The sequence below is a fragment of the Canis lupus genome, chromosome 11 (genome assembly GCF_048164855.1).
Source record: "Canis lupus baileyi chromosome 11, mCanLup2.hap1, whole genome shotgun sequence".
In the NCBI taxonomy this organism is placed as follows: Eukaryota; Metazoa; Chordata; class Mammalia; order Carnivora; family Canidae; genus Canis; species Canis lupus.
The window spans coordinates 8,058,607-8,070,800 of record NC_132848.1 but is presented as its reverse complement, the minus strand read 5'-3'; the positions used below and the strand labels follow the sequence as shown (position 1 = coordinate 8,070,800).

Genomic DNA, 12,194 nt, shown 5'->3' with positions numbered 1-12,194 from the left:
TCAGGAAAGACCGAATGAAATAATGTATGTAAATATTCTTTGGAAACGTGTAAGGTATGATATGCCGAAAGTAGTGTTTAAATTCAAAATTGTGGGGCGGCCCGGGTGGCTCAGCAATTTAGCGCTGCCTTCAGCCCAGGGCCTGATCCTGGAGACCCGGGATCGAGTCCCATGTCAGGCTCCCTGCATGGAGCCTGTTTCTCCCTCTGCCTGTGTCTCTGCCTCTCTCTCTCTCTCTCCTCTCTGTGTATTCTCATGAATAAATAAAATCTTAAAAAAAATAAATTCAAAATAGTGGAAAAATTTAATAACTGCTTAAAGTGCCTCCTTTCACATACTTTGTACATACATTTCTAGGCAGTATATTTTAGTTGAGTAATTTCATTTGTGTAGGGTACTTATGAATGCAGTGACTATTTTGTGGATTTGTAGACTCCTTTGGGCAAACATTTTCCATGTCTTCTGATTGGTCTAAGGGCAGTATATTTTGGTCAACATTTGCTAGCTAGAGAGCAACTCTCAACTGTTTTTGCATGTTGACTGACTACTAAAATGTATGCAAATGTAATTATTTTTTTTCGACACAGAAATCATGTAGGGCATTAAAAAATATCTGATAGATTGAGCTGGGATATGTGTCTGCAGCTAATACCATTTTAGTAGTCTACCCATTGATATCAATTCATTTTAAACTATACCAAAAATTTAGTGGCAGTATCTTAGTAAAAAGATACCATCATATTTAATCTTAAGTCATTTATAAAATTCTTGATTTCAGAATAAATAAAATATTAAAATAAGGTCTTAGAATCCAAAAGGTGCCTCATCCTGTTGCCTGTCCAGCTGGTATTGTGTCTTAGTGACTTGGGAGTTGAGAGCAGGCTGTAATGCAGCATCTGGAACCATGGGCATTTCTCTTAGCACACCTGTGTTGGTGGTACCATGTCCTAATTGCTTTTGATGTCGTCATCCTTCTGTCTCGTAATGAATTAAAACGGCCTCCTTAGATGTGGGGGTTCTTAGGCTAGAGCAGAAAATCATTGAGGTTGTGTTGTCCCAATTAACATGTTTATACTTCATTTCAGAAATTCTCATGAGATTGCAAAAGCTGCACATCAGCTTATGAAGAAACATTTGGCAGGAAGCTAAATGCTGCATTTATTTCCACAGATCTAAGTTTTAAAACCTTAGTAAGAGCTTCTGGTATGATTTTGCAAATTTGGAAGTTATTATTCTGTGCTCCATGGTGGAAGTTACAGATGCCCACAGGTCTGCCGTATGTCAGCCATAAGTTCTCTTGTTTTTTTTTAAATTGAGATATAACTCACATACCATAAATTCATCCCTTTAAAATGCACAATTAAAAAAAAATGCACAATTCAGTGGTTTTCACTGTATTTGCAAGGTTGTACAAATAGCACAATTATTTAATTTCAGTGACTTCTCATTGCCTCAAAAAGGCAACAATGATTCCTCGTACTCCCCAGCCCCTGACAACCACTAATCTACTTGCTGTCTCTATGAATTTGCCTATTCTGGACTTTCTATAAATGGAATCACACAATAGATGGTCTTTGTATCTGACCTCTTTCAGCATGTGATTTTCAAGGTTTGTCCATGTTGTAATATGTGTCAGTACATACTTCTTTTTATGGCCAAGTAAGACTCTTTTTAAAAATTTTATTTATTTTAGAGAGAGAGAGAGAGAGAATCCCAGCAGAATTTGTGCTACACACAGACCCGGTATAGGGTTGGATCCTATGACCCTGAGGTACCACTGGAGCCAAAACCAAGAGTGGGACACTCAACTGACTGCCCCACCCAGGTGCCCCTGGCCAAGTGATATTCTATGGTATGGATATACCACATTTTGTTTTTCTGTTCATCAGTTGATGGATATTTGGGTTGTTTCTACTTTTTGACTATTATGAATAATGATGTCATGAGCATCTGTATGTAAGTTTTTGCATGAACGTGTATTTTCAGCTTTCTTGATCATATACTTAGGAGTAGAACTGCAGGATCTTATGGTAACTCTATTTAACTTTTTTTTTTCTATTTAACTTTTTTAGGAGCTGCCAAAGTGTTTTCCAAAGCGACTGTACCATTTTATATTCCCACCAGCGTGTATGTTGTTCCACATTCTTGCCAACACTTGTTGGTTGGTTGGTTGGTTGGTTGGTTAGTTATTGGTAATAACTGTCTTAGCGAATGTGAAGTACTATTTTGTTGTGGGTTTGATTTGCATTTCCCTAATGATTAAATGTTGGGTACTTTTTCATGTGCTTATGGGCCATTTGTGTGCTTCTTAGGAGGAATGTCTATTCAAATCCTTTTCTATATGTTCTTTTTCTCCTCATATGTTCTTTAAGACCCTACTTTTGACATTAAGGCCCTGAGTGTTCCTCAGCTTAAGAAACAACCTGTCATCCCTCCATATCCCTACCTGCCATATTCACAGAACCACACTGTCCAACTGCCAAAGCCAGGAACTTGGAAATCGTCTCTTCTTACCCATTCAGCACGTGTCATCTGTTTACATCCTGTAGATTCTTCTTTTTTTCTCCACTGCTGCTGTTACCATCTTGCCTTAGTCTCTCAACCCCAAACTGAAATGACCTCCTCACTGGTCTCCTTAGCTACAGCCTATCCCTCATCTCTCTTCTATGTTGCTTGTGACAAATCTGATTACTGAAAACTTCCAGGGTCCCCCAAATCCTGTAGGCTCATGGCCAGACCTGAAGTTTACCTAGGCTCCTTCCCTTTCATTAGTTTGGAATTTTTTCAGTACTGTTCAAGATTGACTTTGTCTTTGAATGCCCTCCCAAACTCCAGGTATCTCCAGTCTTGGTTTTATTTCCTTTCATCTCGTTCCATAATACCTTGCCTATATTTTTGTGATAACATTTATCTCACAGCATTGTGTAGTCATTGTGGGTTCTTGTTTTGTAAGTTTGTTTTGTTTTTCCCTCTCCTCCCTCAATGCTTTTATAATTTCTGGGGTAAAGTAACCCTGAAATATTTGTTCAGCACATCTTCACTGAGCATCCATGATGAGCTAGGCCCTCTGCTGATCGAGGGAGAGGGCTTACTGGAAGGGGGTGCATGGGACAGTTTTGGTGGGGGAGGTGTGACAGAACGGTTTTGTGACTTGACTGTGGTTATGGTTACATGATTATTTGTGTTTGTTAACAATCACAAAAATATTCAAAGGGAGAATGTTACTGTATGTAAATTATACATTAGTAGAAATTTGGAGAAAAGAGAAGTAGTGGGAGAAAGGGATAAAGATAAATTATATGAATTCAAGATGAAGCATAAAGCCATGAAAGGAGGATGTAGCAGCTGAGAAGAAGTGTACAGTTTGGACATGAGATCATGAAATCCTTTAGTCACCTCCTTTGGAAAGTTTTTCCAGAATACCTCTAATTTTTTTTTATGGCACCTTTCACATCGGCTGTTGTACTTACTACATTGTATTCTAATTATCTGGCATTCAGGGTATCTAGTCATGGTCTTCAGGTGAATGAGTGAGAAGTGAGGTATCCTCAGGAACTCATTGGACTTTCAGGGCATTTTATGAAAATGCACAAAAAGCTCTTTGCCCAGCGTTTGCCCAGCGTGGGCACTCATGCATATGGAAATAGCCATTTCCTGCTGTGATTTTTCATCATTTCTGGAGTGATTTCTTTTTCCCACATTTGCACCCCCCATACCCCCAGGTATTCATCTTCTGGTAATACGTGCACTGTGTATGATAAGGTCTTCCATGGAAGCGTGAATATTGTTTAAAAGTTAAAATTCAAGCTCATTATCTGTTGAGATTAGTTACTACAGAAATAGTAAATGTTTGACAAGTGGTTAATAAGTTGGTGTCCAGTGCTTGTCAACCTGGTTTTTAAAATTCAGCCATGGGTTTGTTTTGGAGGGAGTGGGTAAGAGTGGAGGTAGGACTGTATCACATAGCCCGGGTTCCCTTTTACTGCCAGAGTGGTGAGAAGTCAGTATGGCCACCAAGGCAGGAAGTGCTTCACTGATGGCAGTGGCAGGAAGCAGGTACCTGCTTGGGACCTACATGTTCTACAAGTTCAGATGTTATGTCATCATTAGAGGGAATATAATACAAAAATGCCTTAATTTCTAGATTCTGTTAAGGGAGTGTATAGTGAGCAGAGGTCCATGATCTCATATAAGATATCTCTTAGAAGAAATTTGATTGGGCTGCCTGGGTGGCTCAGTGGTTGAGTGTCTGCCTTCAGCTCAGGTCATGGTCCCAGGGTCCTGGGATCAAGTCCCACATCGGCCTCCTCACAGGGAGCCTGCTTCTCCCTCTGCCTCTCTGCCTCTTTGTCTCTCATGAATGAAATAAATAAAATCTTAATAAAAAAAAAAAAAGAAAAGAAATTTGATTGAGCTGTTCTTGGTATTAAGGCAAAAAATCCAGCCTTGGTATCATGCAGGTTTAGGTAAACTAGGGCATAAGGGGTCATCATTTATTTGGCAACCTATGCTGCTTAATCTTGACCTTGCCAGAGTCCCACGGTTCTATTGCTCCTTAGAAGTGGTGAGAAACCAAAACCATAACGGCCAAACCAGAACCAGCCCCTCCCTTGGAATGGCCCTGGAATGTAATATGGGCACATTACACAAGTATGTTGGAGCCCAGGGAAAAGTAGCGTGTTTTGCTTCTAATGCTGCCCTTTGGACATCATAAGCAAATTCCAGAAGAATGTTTGCTTCCGTTACTGGATGAATTTACTCATAAGACCTTTCCGGAAGGGGAAGCTGGTTTAAAGTAATTGTATCAGCTATAATGATGTCATAGAATGTTTTGTTTCCCTGTGTTATATTTAGCACTATAATGTCTGTGGGAGGAGGCAGGAAGGTAAATTCAGGAGCAAGATAAGAGGGGCCAAACAATCCAAGGGAAAAGCTAAGGATAAAAAGTTTGAAGGCTCCTTGATCTGGTGTAAAATAGAATTTTCACCACTGCTAATGTGTGGTAAATGACTGATTATCAGATGTGAGCACTGTGGAGATAAAGGCATCAGAGTTAGGATTTAGCATTAAATTAGCACAGACAGATGAAGAGTCTAAGCCAGACTGAATGCTCCAAAGCATTCAGAGCCTGTATTAATAATCAACCCTTCGTAATCAAGAGGCACAGAACAAATTATCATGCTCTGCATTAAGTTGTGTGAGCAGTTCAGGATCAACTCTGCTCTTCTGGTGCATTTTTCTGGGCTGTGAATGAGCCACAGGCAAGGCTGGAACAGGAGGTATTTCTTGAAAAAACATTTGTGGAATGCCCATGGTCTGTGCAGCCCTGAGGTTGGGGGTGGCGGAAACTTGGGGGCGGGGGAACAGCAGAGCAGGGTAATACTGGTTTGGACTGGCCTCAAAGGAGCTTCTTCATAGAGGTGGGTGCCAGGGACTCCATCCTGAAGGATGGCACGGGGAAAGAAGAGTGCTGGGTTACTTATTGCTGTGCAACAGACCACTAGGCTTCGTGGCCTAGAACAAACGTCTATTATCTATAATCAGACATGTTTCTGTAGGTCAGGAATGGGGAACAGCTTATCTGGGTGGCTCTGGCTGAGTCTCATGAGTTTACCTTGTAGATATTTGCCATCACCAAAGATAATCTGGAGGTTTGCCTGGGGCTGGAGGGTCTGTTTCAAGGATGGCTCACTCATACACTTGGCAAGTTTGTGCCAGTCCTTAGAGGGAAACCTCTGTTCTTTGCTGCATGTCCTCCACACGCAGCAGCTAGCTTCTCCAGAGCAAATGGTCCAAAAGAAAGAGCAAGGAGGAAGCCTCAATGTCTTTTTAAAAAGTAAGCTCTGTGCCCCCCCCCCCCATGGGGCTTGAACGCACGACCCCGAGATCAAGAGTTGCATGCTCTACCGACTGAACCAGCCAGTCACCCCTGCCTTGATGTCTTTTACTACTTTTTCATAGACCATTATTTCTACCACATTCCCTATGTTAGAAGAGTCATTGAGTCTAGGCCATGCTCAGGAGGGAGGAAATTAGGCTCCACTTTTTAGAGGTAAGGATGTTGAGCAATTCGTGAACAAATTAAAAAATCCTCAGAGATGTTGAGTGTGGACGCCAGGAAGCAGGGCGGCGGAGGGGTGGGGGTGGGTGGTGTACATTCTGGTACTGCAGACTAGCTTGCTGGAGGGACTGGGCGGGCCATTAACATCCCAGTGGGGTAGGTACAACCAGCAGGACAGGGTCAGGGAGCCTTGCTGGGATCAAAAGACACAGGAAGAAGAAAGTAAGAGGAAGCTTTATGTGAGTCTTGTGACTTTTCTTCTCAGCAGTTCCGTATTCCAGTGACACCCCCCCCCCGCCCCCTATTCTGAGTCTTTGGAAGGAGACACTTGGAATTCACCATAGACTTTGGCTTCTGTAAACACACACTGAAATAGGGTCTTGTGCAGAATTAAGTGTTTAGGAGATTTGTAAAATAAACTGGGGCCTAATAGTCCTAACTTCTCTGCTGAATCCTCTTCTGTTCCTCCTGTGAAACAGTTACTCCTGGTCAAGAATAAGTTGAGTGTTCAGTTGAACTTTATAGGGAATCTGGAAAGATGCTTTTTTTATATTTATCTTTAACCAGACAGAGAAGCCTATTAGAAGTGAGGCCTTTAATAGGAAGAGAGGGAACAAATAATAACGGGCCAGAATGAGTAAGTAATCCAGAGGAACGCAGTAGGGATTCGAAGGAGGGTGAGATCCACGAGGGAAGCCCCTGGAGCAGAGGTTAAAACTAGAAGCTGAACCCTACACGGTGTGTGGTTTGACTAGAGCAGTGGAGGAGTGGAGGGCATGAAGGTGGGATGGGGAAGGGAGAGGACCTACCTGAATAAATGTGTCTCAGGGTGGCACTTGCGGGGTGACAGGGAGCCCGCTGGCGTGGCAGGTTATTCAGGGGAGCAGATGAGATTGGATGAGGTCCTTTTGAAGAGCTCACACCACACCAGGCACTTGTCGGGCTCCTAAATAAACTGAGAAGATGGGCTGAGCCCCTAGGAATGGCTTCTTGACAGACCTCACTAGTGACAGACCAACTTAATTGGAAAAAATGAACAAAAGGAAAAACAATCGTCCACAAGATTTGGCCTTTCAGCTGGACATTCTTCCCCTCTGCTGACAAAAGGCCGTTTATCTGCACTAATAATGAGTTGTCCTCTTTCTGAAATAGGAGCTTCACGTTGCCAGATACTTTGTATGTTACTGGTAGCTCATCACGTCCCATTATGGGTGTTCAAATTATCATCTTAAAGTGTAGCCCTTAAAATAAACCTAAAATATTACTTTGAGGCTTCTTAGACCGAGAAATTATTTCTAAGACTCATGTAGTAGGTTGGGGGGACAGCTTACTCCCATTTGTGCCTTATAGGCTTAACTTCCCTGAGTGCACATTCAAAGCATCCTTCTCAGTACAGCATGGTTATTTTACCCAAATTGCAGGAGCGTATAGAAATGTGTTCCACTGTGATGTGATGATTCCAGTTGTAGAAAGGGTTACTTTAAGAATTTTTTTCTTAATAGGCAAGGAAGAGTTCAGGGCTTAAAGAGAGCCTTAAATTTGCACAATTAATTTTTCCTACATGAATTTCAATAAGAATTTTTTTTCATGTAATTTTAAGTATCTCTTGTTGCAAAATAAAAATAAATTGGTTAATCGAAACTGACAAGAATGATTCTAAATATCATTGGACAAGTTCTGAGTAGCTTATACAACCAGACAAAACCATCAATATTTATGGCAAATCCTAGTTGTGTATGTGAGAATGTTAGCAAAGCAAGCAGCCACTCTGGGTTTGTATTATCTTATTTCTTCAAGTGAAATGTCTATTTTATTCATGTATGTGTGTGTATACATAGATACTCTTTTTTGTTTTTCTTTTATCAATATCGGTACGTATCTTACAAGTCCTGTACCAGTTTTGAACAATAACACCATATCCAACTTACTTTTTTTCTTCATATTCAACTTTCTCGATGCAGACTTGTTCTGTAGAAGAAATGCCCACTTCTTTTATTGCCTGTGGGCCAGGGTTTCTGAACCTTGGCACTTTTCACATTTTGGGTGGGATAATTCTTTTTTTTTCTAGAGAGTTGCCCTGTGCATTGTAGGATGTTCAATAGCATCTCAGACCTTTACCCTTTAGATGCCAGGAGAATCTCCCTTGCTTGGTTGCTACACCAGAATATCTCCAGACATTGCCAAACGTCCCCTGCAATAGAGCTACTACTCCAAACTAAGTCAGTGCTGAAGGGGAGTGTAAGTGGAAAGGAAAATGTGATTATAACATTGTGTATGAATGGAGCAAGAAAAGATCCTTGTGTTCCAAAATTAGGTGTATTGTCAATTTTTTTTAAAGAAGTTTTATTAAGTAAGTAATCTCTACACTCCAAGATTGAGCCACATGCTTACTGAGCCAGCCAGGTGCGTCTGTTCTGTCCATTTTTATTAGGAGCCTCAATAGGGGAGAAAGCTTTGGGGAAGAGTTTAGGATCCCTGAATTCTGCTGTTTGGCAATGACCTATGTTGTCTTCTAGGGCTCTGTTTCTTATGTCTGTCAAAGCAGAGAGTATTGTTAAACCTTTTTCCAACTTTAACATTAATTCTGCTTCTTTCCCCAAATCTCCATTCTCAGCTCTTCCTTTTTGTTCACTTTGATTAAAGCCATGGCTTAAAGCAACAGTAACAGCAATCCTCCAGTGCCATATTAATTTTTTACTAAACAAATGTAAAACTTTCCAAATTTCAGTTTGTTGAAAATGGCAATGGCACTTCTTTTTTCTTTTTAAGATTGTATTTATTTGAGGCAGAAAGAGAGAATAAGCAGGAGTGGGGTAAGGGGCAGAGAGAGAAGCAGGCTCTCCACTGAGCAGAGAGCCCCACTCGGGGTTCGATCCCAAGACCCTCAGATCATGACCTGAGCCGAAGGCAGATGCTTAACTGACTGAGCCACTCAGATGCCCCTCTGAGAAAAGGAATGAATTGAATAAGCAACTTAGCCATAGAGCCAGAACCCCCACCCCTCACAGTTTAGATGATTATCTCTGAAGAGGAATATTTGGTTTCTAAAGCCCACATATATGAGTAACAGAGTGGTTGGAGTTGTAATTATTTTCATTTAGACAGCTCTGTAGGTAGAATTCATTTTGTATATTAGAATTCCAGTGGATTTAAGCCTTCGAGTAATTCTTAGGGTTGTATGATACTATTTTTTTAAAGATTTTATTTATTCATGAAAGACAGAGAGAGAGAGAGAGAGAGGGGCAGAAACACAGGCAGAGGGAGAAGCACTCCCCATGCAGGGAGCCCGACGTGGGACTCGATCCCAGGACTCCAGGATCATGCCCTGGGCCCAAGGCAGGTGCTAAATCGCTGGAGCCACCCAGGGATTCCCCCCGTATGATACTATTCTATCTTGGAGAACAAAATTTCTTTATTAAGAAAATGATTAAATTTTCACTAAAGCACTTTAAAAAGATTGAAACGTGTTAAACAACAACAGATGAATTGGTGCTTTACTGTACTTCCACCTTTTATATAGGAGAAAATGACATCTCTGACTAACGGGTTTTCTTAGCAAACTTTTTAAAGTTGACTATTCCGTGAGTCAGACATTTCTAAAGAAAATATTGAAGTGACTGATTTTTCTTTTACTACCACCAGATTGACTTCATCAGGAAAGGTAACTGTCTGTACATCAAGCTCGCCAAGGTTTTTTTTTACATTTCTTTTTATTGTAAGTTCTTTTCACTTTTGCCCTTACATAAATGATGTTTTAAGAGGCATGAGTTGTTGCATCGAAAGCAGTCTTTGAAAGAGACCTGAAGATCATATATCATTCATGTTTCTGAAAGCCTTGAAGTATAAGGTTCAGAAGTATTCACGGGAATTCACTACTGTCAGACGTTCAAGCTTATTTAGAGTCAGTGCATTCATATACAGTCAGAAGCCTGTATATCTGTGCTTTTGCACAAAAACCTCTCAGGAAGGTCTTCTCAGACCAGAGGAGTCCCTGGAGTCCCTGACTTTCCTGGGAGCAGCATTTATGACTGCAGGCATCTTGCATCCTAGCTCTGATCTCTTGATCTGCCTTATTGCCAGGGATTCTAAGATTTCATCCTTCTTAGCTAGTAGTGCGCTTGCTCTCTAGGGCTTTCATGATCTCTGTGCTCTTACGTTTCCAGGTAAGCTCCAGAGCAGGGTTCCTCTGCAGTTGGGTAAGGCAACAAATGAAGACGTAGGTGACCCATGAACCAAGCTTTCTCGTAAGTGAGTTCTATTTGGCCCCCACAGTGTTTTCAAATGTAGAAATTTTCCACAATATAGAGTCTTGGCTTCTATTCAAACACCAGGTGACTTGACAGTACTGAGCCATATTCCCATAATCAGCTGGAGCTGGGTTCAGGCTATGCTCATGCTGTCCCCTTTGCTGCACGCATCACCGGAACCCCAGATAGAACGTTCTTGCCAGGAGGCATTTGGGCCGAGGCTCTACGGTCATTGAGACCTTCCTTCCATGAAGTCTCAGCAGTGAGGGTTCACTTCCTCATCCACTTGTTTCTGCACAACCATATATGGTTTCTCTTCGGGAACTAAAGAAGCGACTCCTGGGAGTGAAGCAGAAGTTAGGTGTTGTAATGCACGAGGTGTGTAACGCGCAGGAGAGAAAGAAGACGACTTGCAGACAAAGTTGTCACAGAGTCTATACAGCAAGAAACAATTTAAGAACTAGAGACGAGGAAGGAACAAATGCCAGTGGCAGCTGTTGTCAAGTCCCCGTCTGAAGGTTTTGTAGCCTAAGAGGAGAGTGAGATTGTCCAGTTACAGGGTCCGTGGCTTGAAACCTGTCATTTGTTGGAGTGTTTTATTTCAGCGCCTCATGATGCCAGTGGGCATCGAGTGGGAGACGGCTGCCTCCCCAGGCACCTGTCAAGGTCCTCCCCACCCCCAATCCTCTTGGATGCTTGGAGGGACGGTGGTCACTGTAGTCCCAGCTCACAGAGGAGAGAAATGAGGCTCCTGGCTTTGTTTTGCTAGTAAGGGGACCCGGTGGGCTCTTAACCCGGTCTGGTTTGGATTTTTACCTTGATGCTGTTTTCTGCAAACATGTCAGGAAGTTTCCACGCCGCTTGCTTCATGCTTGTTGTTGTTGCAGTAGGTAGACCCGGGAGGGGGTTTTCTTATCTGGAGAGATGGAGGGGTCACAGCCCCCAGGATGTAGGAGTGCTGGCCACGGGGACAGACGTGGAAGGTGCTGGTAAATGACCAAGCACTAACTACCCAGAAGAGGCGGTCCAGCCCGTTAGCCCACCCCGTGTCCACACCCGCAGCAGGTCAGGGCACTGTGGGTCGGATGCGGGGAGTGGCCCTTTGGGAGGCGGAGGCTGTGGTTCTGCTGTGACCCTTAGGTGGGGCAGGAGCGGTGGGAGGCTGTTGCCCGTGCCCGCCAGGCCCAGGAACAGCGCTAGGCCAGGATCCAGGACTTGATAATCGGGGTTATTGCCTCGTGACCTTGGACAGCTTGGACCATTTTTTGTACTAATGCCTCTTCACCTGCTGAAAGCTGAAAACGTTCACCCAAATCGTCTCCAAAGTCCCAGCTCTGATTTTCCACGATCGTCAGGTGAAGTGACATCGACCTGTGTACCTGTTCTGTTTCCCATTCCTTTCCCCCCAACCCCCCAAATAATCTTTATCCAGGTTTTTAGCCTTGTAAGGAATACTTCCAAAAATCTCGGTTGTTGGTTCCTTTCACCGCTCCCGCCCCACCTGGGCAGAGGACCACCTGCACCCTCCCATGCAGCCTCTTGTGTCCCTGAAGATCTGTTAGCATGGGCTTTATGCCTTTAAAAATCTGTGCTGCTGATTTTTTAACATCATTTAAGACTCAGAGAACCCTACTGAGGAAATCCTAGCTCGAGGCCCGACAGCAACAACCAAGGCAGACTTTGTCTTCTGGGATTTGAAGGGCCCAGTGCCCAGGCTGGGTGTTGGGCAATAGCTTTGTTCCTCTTCATTCAGGTAATCCGCTTGCTGACTTCAGATTTTTGAGTGCAGAGTGCTGATGGCTTTTCATATGGGGTTGTTCCACAAGACAGCGGTTCGCATTTGGAAGAGGAGTGAGGCCAGCCCTTGGCCAACCGATGTGAGTGAG

General features: G+C 42.8%; 1 protein-coding gene across 4 annotated transcripts in view; it reads left to right on the top strand.

Annotated features, from left to right (window-relative positions):
• PPM1H (protein phosphatase, Mg2+/Mn2+ dependent 1H) overlaps window positions 1-12,194 on the top strand; it is a 253,772-nt gene that overhangs the window by 59,330 nt on the left and 182,248 nt on the right. The window contains exon 1 of one of the 4 annotated variants that reach the window (XM_072843065.1): window positions 12,169-12,185. The exons of the other annotated variants lie outside the window; for them this stretch is intronic. Within the exon in view, the coding sequence (XP_072699166.1) occupies window positions 12,184-12,185 (2 nt within the window). The 5' untranslated portion in view covers window positions 12,169-12,183. Of the gene's footprint in view, window positions 1-12,168; window positions 12,186-12,194 lie in introns of those variants that run through there. 4 annotated transcript variants of the gene reach the window in all.